At 66.2% G+C, this 22,004-nt stretch overlaps 1 protein-coding gene across 5 annotated transcripts in view; it reads right to left on the reverse strand.

The window, feature by feature from the left end:
- Window positions 1–1,360: 1,360 nt before the first annotated feature.
- CHID1 (chitinase domain containing 1) overlaps window positions 1,361–22,004 on the reverse strand; it is a 32,397-nt gene continuing 11,753 nt past the window's right edge. For 3 of the 5 annotated variants that reach the window (XM_070056504.2, XM_070056537.2, XM_070056573.2), the window contains 6 exons: window positions 20,145–20,237; window positions 12,071–12,172; window positions 11,440–11,595; window positions 1,784–1,864; window positions 1,638–1,680; window positions 1,361–1,528 (listed from right to left, as the gene is read on the reverse strand). In XM_070056504.2, coding sequence (XP_069912605.1) covers window positions 1,430–1,528; window positions 1,638–1,680; window positions 1,784–1,864; window positions 11,440–11,595; window positions 12,071–12,172; window positions 20,145–20,237 — 574 coding nt within the window. In that variant the 3' untranslated portion in view covers window positions 1,361–1,429. Of the gene's footprint in view, window positions 1,529–1,637; window positions 1,681–1,783; window positions 1,865–11,439; window positions 11,596–11,925; window positions 12,173–20,144; window positions 20,238–22,004 lie in introns of all 5 variants that reach the window. The other 2 variants (XR_016217741.1, XR_016217751.1) reach the window with 1 other exon arrangement.

Below are 22,004 nucleotides of genomic sequence, written 5' to 3' on the forward strand. Positions count from 1 at the left end.
CTGGTAACGCGCCAGACCCAGTGTCAGGGCAGTGCCCTTCCCGGGAGGAAGCCGGGGGCAGGGTCCCATGGCTCGCTCAGCCCCGTTTTCCTGGGTGCAGGTGCCCCTGGCCAGACCCCGGAGCCCCCATCTGCCAGCTGTGAGCCTCTCCATGCCCTTCGGCGACTGCCCCAGAACCCAGGGCCTCCCCCTCCCACAGGGCCCTCCAGGGCTCGGCCACTCCCAGCGGAGTCCCCTCGGCCCACGTGCCTGGGGCATCCCCTGGAGGAGGCTGCCCTCTGCTTCCCCCACCACACGGATGTGGACGTCCTGCTCTGCCGCCCTCGGCACCAGTGTGCTGGGTGCGGTGGCCTCCCCTGCCCCTGCCCCCCGCCTGCGGGAGGGGGCTGAGCTCCCCAGGGAGATGGACTGGCCAGTGCTCCGGCCCCAGCCGCACCCCCATCTTCCTGTTTAACCCGGCGCTGCCCCACCTGGCACCTGCGAGGCTTCATCCCAGTCCCCGACCCCCAAACCAGCGGGGCCAGCGCGGCCCTTGGGCCCTGCAGGACCGGGAAGGGGGGGTTGTCATGGCCTGTCCTGCCCTACGGTTCCTCCCCACCTGGCACAGCTATTAGCTCGCCAGCCAGGCCCCGACTAGAGCCCCCCTAAAAGCCTCTCCCACTTCCATCCCCTCGGGGAGTGGGCTGAGAGCCCTGCCCCCCAGCCCGGGACCCAGGACCTAGGGGCTTCATGGTCCGCGGACTGCAGAGGGCCAGGGGTGAGGAGGATGGGGGGCAGCGAGGGTCAGCCATCCCTCGCCTCGCGACACAGAAGTCCCAGCTGTTTCTCAGGGTGTAGAGCTTGGCCTGCGGCCGCAGCCACTGCATGGGGGTAGCAGCGGGTGGACAGAAGCTCCGGGCACCTGCCCCGGGCTGTCACCGGGGCTGACCCCTGCCCCAGGCTCAGCCCCTTGCTCTGTTCTGCGCTGGGACCAGGCAGAGCTGTGCTGGGGTCTCGGCCCCAACGTCCTGTGTGACCCCCCACCCCCGCCATGCTGGCCTTCCTGGGGCCGTTTCTGTGGCTGTCAGGTGTCTGGCACCTGCACACACCTGTGCCTGAGGCCAGGAGGTTTGTGATGGGTGAGAGGGGCCTCAGCTCTGCTCTCACCAGCTCCTGGGTTCACATGGGGCCCCTGGAGTCCAGGTGTGGAGCCTGGGATTGTTCCAAAGCTTCCAACCCCCATGCGACCCCAAGCCACAGGAAGCAAAGCTGAGCCTGGGGTGGGGTGGGCGGGGCCCGTGAGGGGGGCTGCGGGCTGGGTGGGTCCCTGTGGGGGTGGGGCCCTGAGGTGCGGTGTCGCAGCCACAGACGTGTCACAGTGCACAGCACACAGCACAGCCTGTATTGCACACCCAGTCGTTCCACAGCTTAGCAGCGCGCACCTGCCTGCCTAGAGCAGGTCGTAGAAGTAGTCCAGACCCTGACCCAGCTCCCAGATGGAGACCCCGACGCCCAGCTCCCTGGCCAGCTCCAGCCGCACCTGCAGAGACTGTGGGCAGACAGAGGTGAGGGATGGCGGCCTAGACTCCAGGGCCGCGGGGTGCATTCCCACTGCCCCACGGAGGGCGAGGGTCCCCGGTGGGCACCACGGCACTCACCTGCAGGGTGGGGTAGAAGACGACGTGCCTCCCACCTCGGCTCCTGGAAGACAGAAGGACCCACGGCTGCCCTGTGCCTCCGCCCGCCCAGGCCCCCCTGCAGTGCCTCTGCCCAGCCACCGCCCCCTCGCCCACGTCCCACTCACTTCTTGTACTCGAAGGCGTGCTCTGCGGCCTGGCTGTCCCACACCAGCCGCGGCTTGTGGTCCTTCAGGGTCTGGATGTACCTGGGAGGGGCCGAGGCGAGGCTGTGGGTGGGGCCATCGGCAGGAACTGGAGCCACAGTCTCCCCAGGCCCTACCTCGCACCCCCGGAGGCAGAACCTCGGGAGAAGTCACCCCGAGTCCTCCCGATAATGGCCCGACCTAGGGTGGCCGCTGGACACACTCTCCTCAGAGCCCAGTGAGAGCGGTCAGCTGGAGAGACCAGGCTGCTCGGGCCCTGCCGCGGGCCCAGGTGTGGGGGCGGCGGTTTCCAGCCGCCAGAGGCTGGACCCCTGCCGTGGACCCCGCAGCCCCATTCAGCTCCAGGGGCCTGATTTCAGAGTCCCCAGGTGCTGGCCAGGGCTGAGGCTTCCAGAGGTTTGTGGGGGACCCAAGCCCTCACCCGTCTCACTGCATGTGTGAGACCAGTGTCGGGGGCCGTGGAGTCGGCAGCGTGGACAGGTGGCTTGGTGGGCGGCCAGGACCAGCCAGGACTGACACCTGCAGCACAGAGCCGGTCCCCTCACTGTGGGGACCCCGGGGTGCAGGACCTCAGGCTCCAGAACAGGGAGGGCCTTTGTCCTGAGCCAGGCGGCAGCGCCCCACCCCCGGGCCTCTTCCAGACCAGAGCAGCGGACACCTTGTCCAGCAACGCCCGAGGGCAGCACGGCCTGCGGGAAGCCCTGGCTCGGGGCCGCTCTGCGGCATCAGGGCCTCCCAGCCCCCGACAAGGCACAGGCGGGCAAGCGACAGCACCAGCTTCCTGCGCCAAGCGGCCCTGCCCCCACGTGCCCGTCATGAGCCAGCCTGCGGCTGCTGCACCGACATCCCTGGCCCAGGAACGTCCCAGTGGGCACGTGCAGGCCCGGCCAGCCAGGACGCTGGGGGGTCTGGGAGAGCTGGGGAAGGGGCAGCAGTGGGGCCCAGTGCTGGAAGGGCTAGTGCAGGACAAGGGCACCCCGCTGCCCAGCACCAAGACCGGCGCTGCACGGGGCCCGGAGCGTGAGCTGCGGCTTGTCACTGGCCACGCACGGCCCCACGTCCACCGTCAGTGACCACGCACGGCCCCACGTCCACCGTCAGTGACCACACACGGCCCCACGACCACCCTGTCAGTGACCACGCACGGCCTCGTGTCCACCCTGTCGGTGACCACACACGGCCCCATATCCACTGTCAGTGACCACACATGGCCCCACGTCCACCCTGTCAGTGACCACACACGGCTCTATGTCCACTGTCAGTGACCATGCACAGACCCATGTCTACCCTGTGGGTGACCATGCACGACTCCACATCCACCCTTGTCAGTGACCACACACGGCCCCATATCCACTGTCAGCGACCACACACAGCCCCACATCTACCCTGTGAGTGACCACGCACGGCCCCGTGTCCACCCTGTCAGTGACCACGCATGGTTCCGTGGCAGTTTCTGCTTAGGCTGCAGCCACCGAGGTGCCACAGCCCTGCTCTCTCTCTGCGCCCATCCCAGACCTTCCTGGTCCCTTCCACAAGCCCCTGCAGACCAGACCCTGCCACAGGTGCCCAGGGGACAGCCCTGGCCCAGCGCCGGCTCTGACCACCTGAAGGTGCTGGGCAGATCTGATGACCGCTAATGGCTCTGTGAGAGGAACCTGAGCCTTGCAGGGTGGGGGCAGATGACCCCGGCCCCGTGGGGAGCTCTGGCCACACGCACACTCAGGCTTCCTCCCGGGCGTGTATCGCCTCCTCAGAATCCACTGCCTCCTGGAGCTGAGGCTTGGGTGTCAGCCAGGACTCCCATGGGTGCCGGGTCCCTCGCTGGGGGCAGACACAACCAGAGTGCAGACCCCATGGACTGCTCACCACACACGGGCCCTGGGCTGGGCGGGGCGAGCCTGCTCCCGGAACTTGGGAAGGGACCCTGGCGGGGCTCCTGCTCACCCTTCCTCCAGGCCCCACACAGGAACATGGTGAGGGCGGGCAGTCTGCAGGAGGCCACGGGATAGACGACGCCCAGCGGAGCAGGGGCGGCCGCCCAGACTGGTGCTTTCCCGCCCAGCAGCACCCCCAACTCCAGGCACACAAGGCCTGGGCCTGGACCCCTCCCCCCCAGGGCCTGAGCACGACCCTGGGGAGCAGCAAGGGCCGCACGTGCCTCCATGGGAGCAGGGGCTGCTGGGAGGAAGCTGCCAGTAGGGCGCCCCAGGCAGCCAGAGGGGCACTCGGGCACGGGGCTCCCTGCCAATAACCGAGCACACCCTCCCCTAGAACTGCAGGTGCGGCCGGCACTCGGCACAGGCAGAGCTGGGGAGGGGGGTGCGGGGCGACTGCTGCTGCGGGTGATGAAGGCCCCCGGCGTTCAGGTCCACGAGCTGTGCCCTCCAGGAAGTGACCGTCCCGGAGCGCAAGGGCCAAGGAGTGCGTCAGGGAGACCAGAACAGAGACGCCAAGCACAGCGACCGCCGCAGAGCAGGGCTCCCGGCCCCCAGGGCTCTGGCGATCGCTGTGGGGACAGCAGCCTGAAGCTTCGTGGGACAAAGGCAGGAACCAGGGATGGGGCCTGGCCCAGGCTAAAAAGGCAGACAGGACACAGGAACCCAGGGGAGGTGGAGACGCCAGCCCTGAGCCACGCCCCGCAACCAGGCACACCAGCCGGGAGGGCCACCTGGACTGGCCTGCGGTGGGCGCTCTCCCAGCAGAAGCCACTGCTGCCGAGCTGGCCCGAGCACCCGGGCTCAGGATGCCCTGGGACGGCAGTGGGCGGGCGTGACAGCCTCGGCCCAGCAGGCGGCAGGCGTCCTGAGAGCCCGGAAGCAGGGGCCCTCACCTGGCAGCCGAGCCACATGGCGGCTCTGGAGGACGTGGCCTGAGGCCAGTGTCAGATGCCGCACGTGGGGCGCTGGTGGCAGCAGATGGCCACCTCGACCCTTGCTCTGCTCAAATGGTCTCCTGAGGAGCAGGGCTGGGCCAGAGCAGAGCCCAGATATTCTACGGCATCTCGACCCACCTGCAGAGCCAGCGTGGACGGAGCCAGGCGGGGTAGGGGGTGGCGCCGGGATCTCAGCAGGGAGAGGTGTGAAGAGCCCTCCCTCACTCCAGGCCGACAGGGATGGAGGAAACGTGGGGCGGGCGGGGTGACGGCCACACACCTGCGCCTCACCCACGCCAAGGGGCAGCGCTGTGCCTTGTCAGAGCTTTTTCCCAGGGGACAGAGGCAGTCAGCAGATAGGAACAGTGCAGGGCACCTGAGGCCACCACCTGTGCCCCCTGGACCAACCAGGAGTGAGCTCAAGGACCAGGGCCGGAGGCTTCCACACGCTTCCTGGCTCTGTCCCACCAGTGACAGGTGCCACTGCCCACTAGGAAAGACCTTGGGTCCTGGGGCAGCCAGCAGGCGCCACCTGCAGGTACACTGGGAGAGGGGGAGTGAGCAGGGGGCCCAGAGTGTGTGCGGGGTCAGCTGCACCAGGGACCAGCATGGCCACTCCGAGCCCCGGCTGCTCCTGTCAGGGTGAAATGCCTAGGATGACCTGAGGTCCCAGGCACACCAGGAGTGTGTGGTCCCTTCCCTGTGGGGCACCGTGGGAGGAGTCCCGTGGCTGCACAGGCGGGGGCCACAAGGCAGGATGGACACAGCTCTCTCTGGAACCTGGGACTTGCACCTTGGGGCAGAGCAGTGGGACAAAGCCGGCCCACAGGGATTCAGACAAGATACACTCGTGTCCACCTTGAAGGCGCCAGCGAGGGGAACCCTTCAAAGCACAGGTGAGCAGGGACCGGGACACAAGGCAGAAAATGCTCTGGACAGGACAGCAGAAACACCACATCCCACAGGGGCAGGACGGACCAAGGGACCGTGCTGGGGGAGGACGGAGACAAGGCCAGGGCCCGCGGCCCCAGGCGGACGACACACAGCGGCTTCGTGAGGAGCACAGCCCTCTAGAAGACGCTGTCCCTTCAGTTCTGTCCCTGGCCAGGAGGCAGCCAAGGCCAGGGGCTGCCAGCGGCAGGAAAGGAGGCAGCTGCAGGCCCCGGCCCATCGGAAAGGCTGGGCAACGGGGGCACTCCGGGGAGGCCGGGCCGGGGAGGCAGAGCCGGGAGGGTGGGCGGGGCGCAGGCCAAGGAGGCAGGCTGATGAGTGTGCAGGCCCGGCAAACGCCTGGCTGGTGCTGCAAACAGAGTTCTGCAGGGCTGGAGCCCCTCTGGTGAGACCCAGGCCCCTCGCCCAGCCATCTCCATAGCAGGAGGTAAGGAGGCCAGGTCAAGGACAGTGTCGGCCCCAGCAGTGCCAGCAGGGCCACAGATACACTGCAGAGACCAGTGCCTCCCACGGGGGCCTCCACAGAGGGCTGGGGCCATGTGTCCCCAACAGCCCCTGGGTTGGGGCACTGCCGAGAGCTGCCTCTCTGGCCTCCTCGGCGTCTCCTCCCCCCAGCCATCTCTCCTCTGGAGGGGGCCCTGCTGAGGCCTGGGCAGAGCCTCTGGGCAGGAGGGACGTCTGGGCCCACCAGGGCAGTGGGGCAGCCACAGGTGTCCACAGATCAGCACCCAGTCCCACGTGCGAGGGACACACATCCCAGGAATGGAGGGAACCAGGTCAGGCCTGATGCAGTCCCTTCCGGGATGTTCCCCACTGCCCAGACTGCGTTAGAGATGGGCCGTGACCTGGCCGTGACCTGGGGAACCCTGCCCACGGTCATGGTCACGACCAGTGAACACTGCTTCGCAGAGCCCCCTCGGGCAGGCACAGATGGCTGGCCTGGCTGGCACAGGCTGAACACAGCGCGGCCACTGGCCTGAGTGAGCCGGCGGCTTTCTGCACCACAGGGGTCCGGCTCTGCCTGCGCTGAGCAGATGGCGAGGTGGCTGACCGTGCTCAACCCTGGATGGGCCCAGGCTCCAGCGCTGGAGGCCGAGAGGGACAGCAGATAGCCCTGGGAAAGGCTGGCTGGCCAGGCCCCCAAGGCAACTTCATTCTGAGAGCTGGGGGGGGACTGTGGGTGTCCGAGGGAGGGAGGGAGGGAAGGGAGGGGGAAGGGAGGGGGAGGGGGGAAGGAAGGGGAGGGAAGGGGGAGGGGGGAGAATGAACAGGACACAGTATCGCCAACCAAAGGAGGGCCAGAAGCACCGCTGACCAGCGAGGGACCTGGACATGCACCTGTCACCCCCCCACGGCACCCATGAGACCCCTCACCTCTGACCCTGGGGAGGCAGGAACAGGAACCTCCCTCTTCCAGCACCGGAAGTCAGCGCGGGCTTCTGCGCCTCGGGCAAGCGGACCCAGGTTTGGGGGTCGGTCTCCCTGCCTCACGTGTGCTTGGCTCCTTGCCCCATCGCCACCACTTACACACTGGGGCCAACGCTGCTGCCCGCCAAGCTGCCCAAGAGGCCGCTGCACCACTAACCTGGACCAAACGTACGCACCCGTAGCCGAGGCAGTGCCACGGAGCTCTGGGCTCGCACGAGCAGGGCACTGGACTCTTCTCGCTCATGAGACCCCAACAAGGAGAACCCAGCTGCAGAGAGGCCTTGGGGGCCGAGGGGCCTGGTTACCACAGTGAGTGGACAGTGCCCTGCGCTTGCTTCACAGGGCCAGGCTCAAGACCGCTAGTCTGGGCCGGCTGTGGGTGCAGGCTGTGCAGGGAGAAGCCCTGTCTGGGACCCTAGGGCTCCAGTCAGCCCCTGGGTTGCCTGTAGGCACTTGGGACCCTCACCCATCCTCAGGCCAAGCCCTCTCTAGGCAGGGGGATGCAGCTGACGCTGGGGCCTCCCAGGTCTCCGAGACCCTCTCTGTGGGGCCCTCACGTCCAGGTGTGGGATCCGGCCACACCCCAGCAGGACAGCTGTGGCCCTCGAGGGAGACGCTGGAGAGAAAAGCAGATCCGGCACCAACACAAGCGAGGGGAGGGGCAGGCGTGCGGTGCGGGCGCGGCCGCGCGGGCGACACCGGCACCCATGGTGCTGCGAAGCTGAGCCCCACGGCGGTGCTGCCGACCCAGCCCTGTTAATGCACCTGGGGAGGCAGCGGAAGACGGCCCAGTGCTGGGTCCCTGCTACCACCCTGCTGGAGACCGGGACGAAGCTCCTGGCTCCTGCCTGGCCCAGCCCTGCCCATTGCAACCATCTGGGGAGTGAATCAGTGGACGGAAGACGACTCTCTCTTTCTCTGTATAAATGCCTTTCAAATAAATATAAAAAAAAAAAAAAAAGAAGAAGAAAAGAAAAGAAAAAAAGGGAAAGAGAGCAAGCAGTTCTAACCTCACGCGCCTCGGGGGACAGTGGGTTGGTGGGGGCGGACGTCCCTGGGCCATCAGGATGAACATTCTAAGGACCTCTGGCCTGGGGGCGAGTGCGTGGCCCCGGGCGCGGCTCCTCCTCCCCTCAGACATTCAGGGAGCATGGCCCACTCAAGGAGGGAAAGCCAGCATGGCTCTGAGCCAGGGCCATCCTGCGAGGACTCTGGCGGCTGTGGGCGCCTTCCCTGTCATCCCCATGTGTCCCCTCGGTCCCTGTGGCTGCAGGACTAGCCACAGTGGCACAGAACACAGCGGGTGCATGCCCCTGCTGTGCCCTTGAGGGAGGAGACACAGCCTTGCTGTCAGCACTTCCTGCTCAGCTCTGCGGCCACAGGAGTGGACACGTGAGTCTCCGGCCTCATGGGAGGCCACTCTGCTGAGCTGGCGTCTGCGCTGCTGTCCTGACCGAGGTGAGGCGGTGGGCAGTGCCCACTGCAGTCAGACAGGGCAGAGCTGCTGGCCACCCAGTGAGCTCCACTCTGCCCACTGCTCCCTCCTGTGGGTCTGGGTCCAGGCCTGAACCTCCTGGGCCCAGGGCCCTCCCCTGCACCCCTGGCAAGGAGCTGATGGGAGAGGAGGGCCGGCTGGGAGGTGAGGCAGGACAGCAGTGGCTCCCCTCCCTGGCTGGGGGCATCCAGAATCCTATCAGGGCAGGGCTGTGGAGGAGGCCTGAGGCGGCCCATGTGGTCACCTGCACGTGCATACACGCACGAACACACGGTGCACAGGTCCGTGCAGCCAGATTCACGCATGCCTTCACCGTCACAACTCCCTGACCCCCAGCCCCAGCCCCTCCTCAGAACAGATGAGCACTGAGCACCCGGGGGCGGGCCGGCCAAGCCGTGCGCTGTGCGGCTGACCTGGGGAGGGGGCGGAGGCTTCAACAACTGAACTTCAGCTGCTGCGCGGCCGTGTTCCCCGCATCACAGCTCCTCCCCCCATGGCGGGTGCCGGGGCTGAGCCGTGTCCCCCAACCCCAGGACAGGGCTGGGGAACGTATGAGACCATTTCTTCTGGCCCCAAAGAGGCAACAGCAAGCAGGACTCGCGATCCAATCAATCTGCAGCGGATGCTAACAGTGCCCAAGGGCTCCTGGCGGGACAAGGGTGCCCCACTCCGCCCTAGTGTCTTCACACGCATCGCACTTGGAGGCAGAAGCCACGGAGGTGACTAAGGTGAAAGGAGGCCATGGGGCCCTGACCACATAGCCAGGGAGCCTCTGAGAAGAATGAGCACGTGGACATCCAGGGGTGACCCCGTGAGCACCTGCTGCCCGGACGGAGGTCCCGGGAGCAGCCAGTCCCGCACACCTGGACGTGGCCTCCAGCTCTCAGCCCCCCAGGACGCGTGACGTGGCCGCCTGCCCGAGCGCATGCACGGATGGTAACTCGAAGGCAGACTTCCAAAGGCCGACGGGGGCGCCTGGCTCTGGGCTGGGAAATGCTCCCTCTGCGGCAGGAGGAAGCGTCCTCCGCGCTGTGCTGGCATCAGCAGGCGCGTGGCCAGGCATCCTGCGGACAACAGCCCCGTCCACCCCCCTGAGCCAGGCGCCATTTCAGGGACGTGGGAGGGGGCAGCAGGGGGACCTTCCCGAGATCCCAGGAGAGAGAATGGCTGTGGAAGGGGGGGTGCAGCAGAGGGCTGAGCAGTGCTGACTGGGGCGGACGGGCACCCGGCACCTCACTGTGTGCTGCAGGGTCCTGGGCTGAACACCCAGGGACTGACCCGGCCTCCATCTCAGCACCCACTGCCCCAGAGGTGCAGGGACACCGGGGGCCCTGGGGTGGAAGGGAGGGGCCTGCGGGCAGCCCCACCAGGTCTCCCAGCGCGGCACCACAGCTGCTAGCTGACTCCCTGACCCACTGGGCAACGGCAGCCAGGAGCCTCGGGCCACTGCAGCCCCGTGTGCCATGCACACCACATCCCCCGGTCCTCCTCAGCCAGCAGACCGTCCCCCGTCCCCGCCCACATCAGGCCCAGGCTCAGTGACACAGCACACCCAGCACCAGGGCCCAGGAGACGGGCAGGCGGCCCATGCCTGTGCTGCACCCCAGACCCCAGAGCCAGTCGTGCACACAGAGGACTGTGGACATGGAGTGGGAGAAAGTCTGCCCCATGGCCAGCCCTCCCTCTGTCCCCTGACCTCAGAGCATGGCCGGCCCGACGTGAGGGCAGTCTCGGCCGTGAGGGCTCCCTCAGACCAGGCAGGAGAGCTGCCCAGCACATTCCTCACCTGATGCCCCAGCCCCCCCCCGCAGGGAGACACCACGGTGGGGCCAGCACAGGCCACCACCAGCGACCTGGGGCAGGTGGCCGAGCCTCAGCTCACCGCCCTGACAACGGGCGCAGCGGCCCTCACAGACAGCAGGCCTGGGGGACCCCCCGAGGTTCCCACAAAGCTGAGCTAAGTGAGTAGCCCCCAGGGTCCCAGACTCTGAAGACCACCCCACGAAGAGCACCAGGCTCTCAGGGAAACGGTGGCTCAAGCTGCTCCCAGGAGGCGGGACACAACCGCACCCTGAGCAAGACACGAAGACTCAGAGGAAGCCAAAGGCCCAGCGCCGAGCCCGGCAAACTCACGACGGCTGGCGCCCGTTCCCAGGGTGACAGCCCCACAGGCCACACCACAGGACCCCAGAGGAGGAGAAAAACAGAGGAAGGAATAGAAAATCACGTGCGGGGCCAGCACTGTGGCACAGCGAGTTAAGCTGCTGCCTGCAAAGCCAGATCCCCTAGGAGCGCCGGTTCAAGTCCCAGCCGTTCCGCTCCAATCCAGCTCCCGCGAACACGCCTCAGATGGGGAAGGGCCCCGAGACGCCCCATCTGCAGGGGCAGGCAGTGGACAAGAGCGCAAGTCCTTCCGTGCGTCACCCACGTGCTGGACCCAGCCCCGGCCATCGCAGCCTTGTGGGGCGGGAATTAGTGGATGGAAGATTCCTCCCTCCCCCCCCACCAACTCCCTCTCCCTCTGTAATTCTGTCAAGCACCTAACTCTTAAAACGCAGAGGAAAGCAGGCGACAGCACAGCCCGTGGGAAGACGGGCGGCAGCGCCGTGCAGCGCGAGCCCTGCAGGAGCGTCAGAGGCCCAGGCACAAGGCGAGCGCCGCCCGGCGAAGCAGGGCCACGTGGCCGGGCGGGGCGGCCGGAGGACAAGGAGCCCTGGGCCAGTGCAGGGGACAGCAACACCGTGAGCCCCTCGTCCAGTGCTCGTCTCCGACCCTGAGGTTCAGAGCCTGGCGGAACCTGGACGCCCCCACCCCACCCCGCTTTTCCGGAGCGCGCCAGCCCAAGCGCGGCGAGGCCAGCCCTGCGCTCACCTGGGCCCAGTGACGGGCTCGCGGGCGTCCTTCGAGGCCGCGTAGTCCATGCCGTAGAAGTTGAGCCCCAGAAGGATCTTGCTGCGCCACATGGACTTGGGGTCCAGAACCTGGACACAGGCTCGAACCCAGGACAGGGGGGCATTGGGGCCAGGCCTGCAGGAGCGACAAGGAGTGGATTTCGGCTGCAGGCAGGGAGCCCCGCACCTGACCCCGGTCCCTGAGGTTGTCACCTCAGAGGGCACTTCTCCCCAGAGACCAGGCAGCCAGCAGGGGGGCCCGGGCACCTCCCGCTGCACCTGGGCTAAGGTGCTCACTGAGCAGCCTCCCCCTCCCTGGAGCACAGGCCAGGCCCGGACACGGGGTGGGGAGGGGTCAGCACACCCTGGCCTTCCAGCCTCCTTCCTCCCGGACAACCGCCTGCGTGTTTCTCACAGCTCCCCGAGGTGGGCAGCCCCCTGCCCCTGCCCCCAGACCACCTCTCACAGGCAGAGGAGAGAGACACAGAGCCACAGCTTCCTCCAGAGGTGACCACCAGTGGCGAGCGGCAGGCCCACAGCCGGGAGGGTGTCCGCCCGGGAGGCCAGGGCGCTGGCCAGAAGCTTCGTGGAGGCCCCGCACGTGCACTCACTGCTGCGACGTGGAGTAGTCGTAGGTCATGAGGCTGAAGCCGTCCATCACGGGGGCAAGCTGCTCGAACTCCTTGTGCGTGAACGTGCCCAGCCGGTCAGTCCTGCAGAGACCAGCAGACCACGTGGGCTCCTGGCGTGGCCCTCGGGCCTCTCCCGGGGCTGCCCCAGCTCCACTGCTGCCAGGGTCCAGCAGGATCCCAGGCCGCTGTGGGGGTCACCGGCCCACTCCCCCTCCCTGCCCTCCCCTCTGCGAGGGTCCTGGGTCACTTTTCCCCAGACAGTGCTGGCCGCGATTGCTCAGAGGCTGGGCACCGGTTTGGGGGCTGGCAGGGCTGCAGGCGGGCGGGGCAGAGGTGTCCCTCTCTGCTTACCATGGAGGTGGCCTCTGCAGGCAGGGCTGGGAGCTGCACAGTGCAGCAGGACGATCCCAAAGGGGTGGGCAGGCGGGGGCCAGGCCAGAATCACCCAGGCCCCTGCTGCCCACGGGACACCGCTCCTCCCTGGGCTCTGCCTCGCAGCGGGAGCGCCTGTTCTTGCTCTCAGGGGACCCAGGAAGGCCCACCTGCTCTGCCCACAGCAGCCCTGATGCTCACTCACACCCCCAAGCGGGCCCTAAGCAGAACTCAGCTTGCCAGGGCCGCAGATGGGGCTAGGGAGCCCCGGGCCAGGGCCTCAGGTGTGGAAGGGCCCAGGATGCCCCTCTGCAGGGGCTCAGGCCATGCCAGAGACCTGCCGAGCACCCAGGGCCATGGGGCAGCTACACCAGCAGGGGCCTCCAGCAGGAGCAGACAGTGACCGTGGGCCCAGACCTTTCCCAGGAAGGCACGGCCATAGCAGGGAGCTCGAGGGACATGTCTGCACGGCAACCGTCCTGGCTGGGGTGGGGACAGCCACACTCCTAAGGCCACACACAGGACACAGACCCCAGCAGAAGGGAGATGGGCGCGTGGACGAGGACCCGGGGAGCCTCAGAAAGGCCTCCCAGCCCCAGGAGAAGCTTCCACCTGGCACAGGCCCACCTGTCCCCAGGTGAGACACTCAGTAGCCCGCACACATCCCTGGCTCCAACCAGTCCACATTGAGGGCTCCCCCGGCACAGCCTCAGGGAGCCTCTGGGGTGCTGGCGTAGGCCTGGCATCAGTGGGGAGACCAGCTGACAGCCCACCCACGTGACAGGGGAAGAGGCAGGAGGGTCTGGGGAGGCCTCGTCACCTGGTCAGATCCGTTCTGTGTGGCCAGAGGCCCACCTACAGGACACAGCCTGGACGGCGGCTGAGGCTGACGGGGCGGCCCCTTCCCCCTTCACTGTGCCCTCCAGGAGCCCACCACGCTGGGTCACCAACACAGGGACGGCAGTGGCCACTGCCGCATCCATTTCCTGACAGCCGCTCAGCCGCCCCAGCTGGCTCATCTGGCTTGTGGTGGTGATCGGCCAGGCAAAGGCGGGAAGGACAAACGCCAGGCTTCGAAGGATGGGTCAGTGGGTGGGGGCCCCAGGTGCCAAAGATGGCGTCCCCGCCCCTGGGAAGCCGTGAACGAGCCCAGCACCTCCCTCAGGCACCTCGTCCTCGACTTAGACCCACCAGGCCCCCATCTCCTGGGACAGCCTGGGACAGTCCAGCGGCAGGTGGGGCACAAGGCTGCTGAGGTGGAGTCCCCACAGCAGGAGGCCACGGGACAGAGGGGCCTGGGCATGGATGGGGCACCAGGAGGAAGGGGCCGAGTTCCCAGGAACCAGGGCAGGCAGTCTGAGCCCCGCCACTCAGGGTAACTCTGCTGCGAGTGGGCACGTGTGCTCCGGGCAGGCTGGAGGCACCACACCACTTCCCCTCACCCGGGGAGCCCTACCCACTGGCAGTTTCGGGCCCGGCTCCCACAGGCCCTTGCTGGGAACCAGGCAGGGTCCCCTCAGGCTCAACCTCTCTGGCGGCCCCGGCTCCTGGACAGGACACTTCCCTGTGCTATGCCCACATCCTGCCCCTCCCCCCACACCAGGACCCCAAGCCTACCTGCCCACCGGTGCCTCGGGAGCCCCTGCCCCTCACGCGGCAGTCCCACCGTGCCAGCTGCCGCCAGCTGCAAGTGGGAAACCAGACTGCAGGTGCGACTCAGGCCGCGCGGACTCTGCCAGGGGAAGCTCGGCCAGACTCCCACCCGGGACAGCGGCGCCGGGCTTCAGCTCTCCTCAAAGCTTCATGCCACACGAGGAGTGCGGGGTGCGTGGCCCCGCCGTCCCCCAGCCTAGGGTCTCATCAGGCAGGGAGGGGCCTTGCTGGAGGGGTCGTAGGTGCGGCCCCTCAGCCTCAGGCCTCAAGTCCTGCCCAGACCCAGGGCTGTTTCTCACCTCCCTCCCATCCCAGGACTCCTGTCCCTGGGGGTCTCCAAGCTCCAGGGTTGGAAAGCCCTGAGAGAGCGAGGTGCACTGGAGGTGCAGTGGGGGCTGGGAGGGCTCTGAGCACCCCCCCCCCATTCTGGGAATGGAAGGAGCTGCCCTGGGGGGCCCAGGCCCCTCCTGCTGGGAGGGCAGCCTGGCGGCTCCACTCTGGAAGAGCTCCCCCTCCCCCACCCCCGGCTGGGAGCCCACAAGAGGGCTGCAGACGGACGTCCGACTGGGGCCAGGCCTGCTGCTCTCTGGGCAAACTCAGGCTCTGAGCCATGTCGGGCTTTGAGAGGCACCAGTGGGGACCCCAACTCCAGCTATGCTCTCTAGGCCAGGGGCCACAGGCCTGATCCCACCCACCCGCGCCTGCGGGCCTGAGGGGCCCCTGGGAAGTCTGAAGAGTCCTGTCTAGCGCTGGCTCAGGGTCCAGTGCTGTCTGCTGCCTCCGAGCTCGTGGACACCCCCTCCAGGGCATGGCCTGGCCCCGCCGTCAACCACGGCGCTTCCTCAGGCAGCTGCCTCTCTCACCTGGTCACGGTGCAGCAGGGGCTGCGAGGTGGGGAGGGGGACAGAGGACGAGGGCTGAGGGCAGGGGTGTGTGGAGCCCTGAAGACCAAGGTGAAAGATCAGAGACTCCACCCCAAGGGGCAGGCAGCGCAGCAGTGGGGAGAAATGGGACCCAGGAACGGCGGCGATAGGGAACCAGGCTCTGTGCGGCTGACGGGGCGCCTGCAGGGCACCGTGGCGGGTCGGGGCCTGGCAGTCCTGAACTGTGTCCGGCTGGGGACCAGAGCAGGAGGCAGCTCCAGCCAGAGCCCCTCCCCCAGGCCTGTGGACAGCATATTGTTACTGTCCCTCTGTCCCGGGGCCCTGTTCTTCCCTCGGCCTCTGTCTGTCAGGGCCAGCCCCCGGGGCAGGGGACAGGCAGCTGTGGGACCCCCTGCAGAGGGACAGGCAGCTCCCCCTGTACCCAGAGGCCTTTCTCAACTCCCACCTGTTTATAGTAAACATCACCATAGACGGGGTGTGTGTGTGTGTGTGTGTGTGTGTGTGCGCCCCGAGTTCTCCCGCGGAGGCCCTGACCCCCGTGTGCTAGGAGGTGGGGCCTTGGGCAGGTGACCAAGGTCAGAGGAGCTCCTGAGGGCGGAGCTCTCATGATGGGATTATCCTTGCAAGGAGACCAGGAAACCCACCACTGAGGACATCGGGAGGGGACACAGAGAAGGGGACAGAGAGAGAGAGGGGACAGAGAGAGAGAGGGGACACAGAGAGAGAGGGGACACACAGAGAGAGAGGGGACACAGAGAGAGAGAGAGGACACAGAGAGAGAGAGGACACAGAGAGAGAGAGAGGACACAGAGAGAGAGGGGACAGAGAGAGAGAGGGGACACAGAGAGAGAGAGAGGACACAGAGAGAGAGGGGACACACAGAGAGAGAGGGGACAGAGAGAGAGAGAGGACACAGAGAGAGAGAGGGGACACAGACGGGACACAGAGAGAGAGAAGATACAGAGAGGGGACAGAGAGAGGACACAGAGAGAGGGGACAGAGAAAGGACACAGATGGGACAGAGAGAGAGAGAAGATACAGAGAGGGGACAGAGAGAGGACACACAGAGAGAGAGAGGACAGAGAGAGAGGACACAGAGAGAGGGGACACAGAGAGAGGGGACAGAGAGAGGGGACAGAGAGAGGGGACACCTCTGCAGCCAGGAGGGGCCCTCACCGGAGGCCGACGCTGCAGGCACGCAGGTCTCAGGCTTCCGGCCTCGGGAACCGTGGGAACTAAGTGGCCACTGTTCCAGTGTCCCCGAATACGGGGCAGCTGCCTTCTACAGGTCCCTAGCCCCACCACTTTCAGGGGCTCCCTCCGCGCCGGCACACTTGGTTAGACCGCCTCCTGTGACCCTAACAGCTTCCATGGCCCCAGGTCAAGTCCTGGCTGCTCCACTTCAGTCCAGCTCTGCCAGCGCACCTGGGAAGGCTGCAGAAGACGGCCGAGCGCTTGGGCCCTGCACCCAGGTAGGGGCCCAGATGAAGCTCCTGGTTTTGAGCAGGTGCAGCCCGGCTGTTGCAGCCATCTGGGGAGTGAACCAGCGGATGGAAGACTTCTCTCTCTCCCTCTCTCTCTTTCTATAACTCTGCATTTCAAAGAATATATCTTAAAAAAAAAAAAAAAAGGGTGCCCTCCTATCTCAGCTGGGCACCAGAGGCTGGTGATGAAGCCCTGGACAGACTGGCCCCATGTGCGAGCACGGCCCAGTGGGGTTGCTGGGGTTCAGCCCCGCTCCACCACAGACAGGGCCTCGTTCGTGCCCAGCCCGCGAGCGCGGGTGCCCTGGCAGCGGAGGCTCGGGAGCGTCACTGTCCCTACTGGACGTGCAGCCTCCGTCCAGGTCCCTCCCCACCACCGCGTGGCCCAACCCACCCCAGGTGTGCCTGGCACAGCGGGCCGCGCCCACTGAGGCTCAGGCAGGTGTGGCCACCTGTGCAGGTGTGACTCCCACTAACCACAGAAAGTGGCACAGAAACCTGGGAACACCCCCACACCTCCTCCAAGGACGTGACCCACGCAGTCCCTGAGCTGAAGGACGGTCGTGCCCTCGGCGTGGGTGGCTCTGCGCCATGCCCCTCAGTGCGGCATGTGCACATGTGACAGACATGTGCCAGCCCAACAACCATAGGCCACAGGCCACGGGCACCGACTGGCCCCAGGCAGGGGCCGGCTTCATTTTTCAGAGTGTAACAGAGCAAAGAGGAGCTCGGCCAGTGCTACCAGGCAGGGGCAGCCCCAGCGAGTGAGGGCGGCGTGCTCCCAGCCTGACCCACGTCGCTCTAGCTCTGGACATCCCCCTGGGCTCCGCGCTTGAGGAAGCCGCCGCTGGGACTCCACCAGCCCCAGCCTGTGCCCCTGCCCCGACCCCTCCTGAGAACCTTGTGGTCGAGTATCTGAGACCCACGGGATCGGACAAGAGAGGGATCTGTGCAGTCAAGAGGCACAGAGGGGTGGGCGTTATAGTGCAGCGTGTAAAGCTGCCACCGGCAGTGCCGGCATCCCATATGGGCACCGGTTTGAGTCCCGGCTGCTCCACTTCCCTCCAGCTCTCTGCTGTGGCCTGGGAAAGCAGCGGAAGATGGCCCAAGTGCTCGGGCCCCTGCACCCACGTGGGAGACCCAGAAGAATCTCCTGGCTGCTGGCTTTGTTTCGTCCCAGCTCCGGCTGTTGTGGCTGGGGGGGAGCGAACCAGCGGATGGAAGACCTCTCTCTCTCTGCCTCTCTGTGGCTCTGCTTTCAATGGACATCACACAAGTCCAATCCACGGATGCGCTGTTTTTCTTAGATTTATTTATTTATTTGAAAGCAGAGCCACCAAGAGGCAGCAGGCCCCGCGGCACTGTGGTGCTGAGGCTGGGTGCCCTTCCCTGCTGCTGCTCACAGAACTCCCTCCCGGCTGCTGTTCTGCCCCCAACAGGGAGCCTCTGTGAGGTGCAGGGTGAACTAAGACGCCCCCTGCAGACAGACAGACACACTGCAGCCCCTCTGCAGCTTCTCTCCAACAAGGGTGGGAGGACAGACAGGAACGGGAGGGTTCAGCCCAGTGGGCAGGCAGAGCGCACACAGCAGCTTGCAGGCTGCCCCCCCACAGCTGCCCCCGCACCCTCCCGCAAGCAGCTCTGGAGCCACGCTAGCCACACCCCACCCACCCACAGACCCTGGGGGCTCGGGAAGCAAGGGTGTGCAGGCAGCTCGCACCCAGGCTCAGGGAGCCCCGGGGAGTGCCTGTGGCCCCCGGCCTTCTTCCCCACCTCCCGCGCCTGTCAGCTCAGGGAGGACTGCCCCACAGCAGCCCTGGTCACTTCGCAGGTAACCCTGGGACAGGTCAGACACTGTAAACGCTCGGGTCACAGCAGAATGGTGCCCCTGCGGGAGGACACAGGCCTGGGCCCTCTGCTGGCGACGCAGGCTCCCTGGGCTGCAGCACGCTGGCCTGGGCACGAGGAAAGCAGCTCAGCCCTTGCCCGGTCCCTCGCTTAGCTCAGGCCAGTGGCACAGCGGGGGAGGGCAGGGGCAGCAGTGCCCACAGGTCCCAGGGATGGAAGGGGCTCTCCCGGGGCCGTCTGTGGCAGGACCCCCAGTGCTCAGTGACAGGCAGGAGGAGGCGCATCCCTCCACAGTGCTGAGCAAAAACCACGGACAAATGAAATGCAAGCCCCCTCCGTGTATCACGCATGAACACGTATGTCTGAACACGTGGGAAAGCCCAGGCCACACAAGACGTGACCCTTGGCGCTCAGCTGCAGACCTGTGGTGCTGGGGGCTCGGGGCAGGTGGCCAGCCAGGCATGCACTGTCCCAGGGACGTGCGCTGGGTCAGCAGTGTGGGGAGCAACTGGGAGCAACTCGGACTAGACTAAGTTACTGGAATTAAGACTTATTCTATGCTTCTGCTCTCCCACAATATGGCACTGGGAGAGAAGAAAACAGTTTCTACACAGCTGCCTCCAGTTCAGCCAATAAACTGTAGAACTTGCTCCTGATTGGAGGAGAGCAGCGTACTCGGCGTGTGGGCAGCCGAGCACGGATTGGCAGAGGAGGACTATAAAGGAGGAGAGAGACGGCATGCACCAGGAACATCTAAGGGGAACATCTAAGGGGAACACCTGTGCAGCCCCCGAGAGAGCCGGCCGGCGGTGTGCCGCTCCCCTGCGGAAGTGGGGAATGTGGCCAGGGGGAACTGCCCTTCCACGGAGGTGGAAGGGACAGTAGCCAACCCGGGAAGAACCAGCAGCAAACCCGGGGAGGGCCGAGCAGACGAAAGAACAGCGCAGGGTCCAGTGTCGTTCCTCCACGAAGAGGGGGAGCGACATAATGGTGCCGTGACTCGGATATGAAGCCTAGGCAGGGTTTAGTGTCGTTCCTCCATGAAGAGGGGGAGCGACAAGCAGGCCCTCAGCTGCCCAGGTGCGCTGCAGGGTCTTCTGCACACCTCTCTCCCAGCACCATTACCACAGGCCCGGAAGCCCGCCCAGCCACGGCCCTCGAGGCCCACTCTCACTGCCCTGCTGGGCAGAGGACATGAGATGGGCTGGTGGCTACTTCCACAGCGGTGGGCCTGGGAGCCCAGTTTATCTCAGGGGCTGTACCTTGGCAGAGCCCCTGGACTCCCACCTTGATGGCTGGATGCCCCTGGCTGGCCACGCGGGCTCTGCAGCCCCAGCCCTCCCCGGCCCCCGCCTTTCTCCTACCCACAGGGCCCAGTTTGTCTGGGAGCCTTCTCTGCACCTGGCACAGGGCAGGATGCTCGAGGCAGGGTGGACACAGGGATCGGCTGCCCTGGCTCCCACAGCTAGTGGCTGGGCCATTCCACTCCATCCCAGATGAACAGTGTCCAACGGCACAGCCCCGCGCCTGCCTTGGCCTCACCCCTGTGGGCAGCGCATGTAGATCTGACCTAAAACACCAGACGACTCGGAGCTCCAGGGCCCCCCTGAGAGCAAGGCAGACGACTCAGTTCTCAGATCTTCAAACACATCTGTCCTGATGGACTCAGCTGTCCCCCGCTCACAGGCAAGAGCATGCGAGGCCAGCAGTGAAGAGCCCCCCACCCAGGGTCGCGGGGTGGACACGGTGCCTGTGGACCACAGAGGGCTCGGCTCCTGCCCGGCCCTGCACCGAGCAGAGAGCAGCACTTACCCAGGGGTGACGGCGGGAGGGATGACCAGGATGGACAGCAGCCGGGCCTGGTGCAGCGCCTCAGCCACGTGGGTCAGCATGTGGATGAGGCCCCTGCAGAGGACCGAGACACACGGTCAGCGTGAGTGCCTGGGGAGCTCCGTGCCCACCCTCTGGGAGGTGGGGTGGGCTGCTCCCCACCAGGGCACCCTGCTGCAGGGCAGGCAGCCTTCCGGGGAGCTCCCGGCTCTGCCTCTGGGTGAGCATCAGGGCCCTGCTGACCCTGGGAGGGGACAGGGACAAAGGCTGCCCGGACCCCAGCTAAGCCTTCCCTTTCATCACACGCAGGGTCCCCCAGAGCAGGGGGTCTGTGCAGAGGCCCAGGAGCACCCCGGAAAAAGGCTCAAGCAGTACAGAGCCACACACCCATCATGCCTCGGCACCCCAGAGGACCCAGCGCAGACCCCAGGGTGGTCTGGTCAGCTGTGAAACACCACAGGTCACTCAGGGCTGAGCTAGGTGCCGGCTGGGGAAGGAAGGCGAGGTCAGAGCACCTGGGAGGGCACTGGGCATGCAGGGCCCACCTGACAGATAAGCCCAGAGCGAAGGTGGCAGGTGGGCCTTCTCTGGCCCCTGGAGGTGGAGGGCAGCTAGGAGCCGGCAGACAGTGTGTTGCAAGGAACAGACCGCAGCTTCTCTCCCCACACGGCCCTTGGCCCTGCCAGCACCCCAGGCCTGCTCGTATCCCTTGGCCAGCATGGGCAGCAGGTGATCTACCAACAAGTGCCCGTGGCAGGAGGTGGTGCCAAGTCCACCATGTAGGTGGATGTTGTCACAGAGACTGGCCGGGGAGCGCAAACTCTGGCGGCCTCATCACCTGTGTGTGTGTGAAGCTGTCCCATCCGGGGAACAGATGGACTGTGGCTGTGGCTGGGTCAGGACACCCGGGCTGCCACATCCATGGCCCTGGTCCCCAAGGCCTAGTCCTCTCGATGGTGCAGGACCCCAGCCCAGGCATTTTCTGGGGGGGCCTCAACACCCCTGTATGTGGGAAGCCGTCCCATCCGGGGAACAGAGGGACTGAGGCTGGGTCAGGCCACCCGGGCTGCCAGTCCTTGCCCATGGTCCCGAGGCCTTGTCCCCTCGATGGTGCAGGACCCCACCCAGGCAGTTCTGTCTCCCTGACCTGGTCCAGATCAGGCCACCACTTTGCAGGCTGAGCAGCAGGACCCACACTCTCCCCAGCACTCAGCGAGGGCGTGGGGCAGCTACGCCTTGGGCAGCCTGGGCCCTGGGGCTCGTGGCTAGACTTTCTCACCACGGCAGGGCCCAGGGGGGAATCCCGTCCCCCCTTTCATCTCCTCCCAGCTCCACCCGCCCCTCTCCGTGAGGGGACACTGCCGCCACGTGGGCAGAGGGAGACCTGCAGCTCCCGCACCCGCAGCAGCCACACGGAAGGGACCCAGCTCGGGTGGCATGGAAGGAGGGGGGCTCAGCTGCTCGGGCTGGGCCTTAAAACACCCCTGGAGTTCCCTGAGGCAAGAAAGGGAAGAGGTCGGGGGCGGCGCTGTGGCACAGTAGGCTAAGCCCGCCTGCAGTGCCAGTATCCACACGGTTCGTGTCCCAGCCACTCCTCTTCCCATCCAGCTCTCTGCTCTGGCCTGGGAAAGCAGTGGACGATGGCCCAAGTCCTTGGGCCCCTGCACCCGCATGGGAGACCTGGAGGAAGCTCCTGGCTCTGATTGGCCCAGCTCTGGTTGTTGCGCTCCTTTGGGGAGTGAACCATTGGATGGAAGACCCCTCCCTCTGTCTGTCTGTCTCTCTCTGACACTACCTCTCACGTGAATAATAAATACATCTTTTTTTAGAAAAAAAGAAAGG

Source organism: Oryctolagus cuniculus, chromosome 1 (assembly GCF_051225735.1).
Source record: "Oryctolagus cuniculus isolate XC-2025 breed Fujian yellow rabbit chromosome 1, ASM5122573v1, whole genome shotgun sequence".
NCBI classification, from domain to species: Eukaryota; Metazoa; Chordata; class Mammalia; order Lagomorpha; family Leporidae; genus Oryctolagus; species Oryctolagus cuniculus.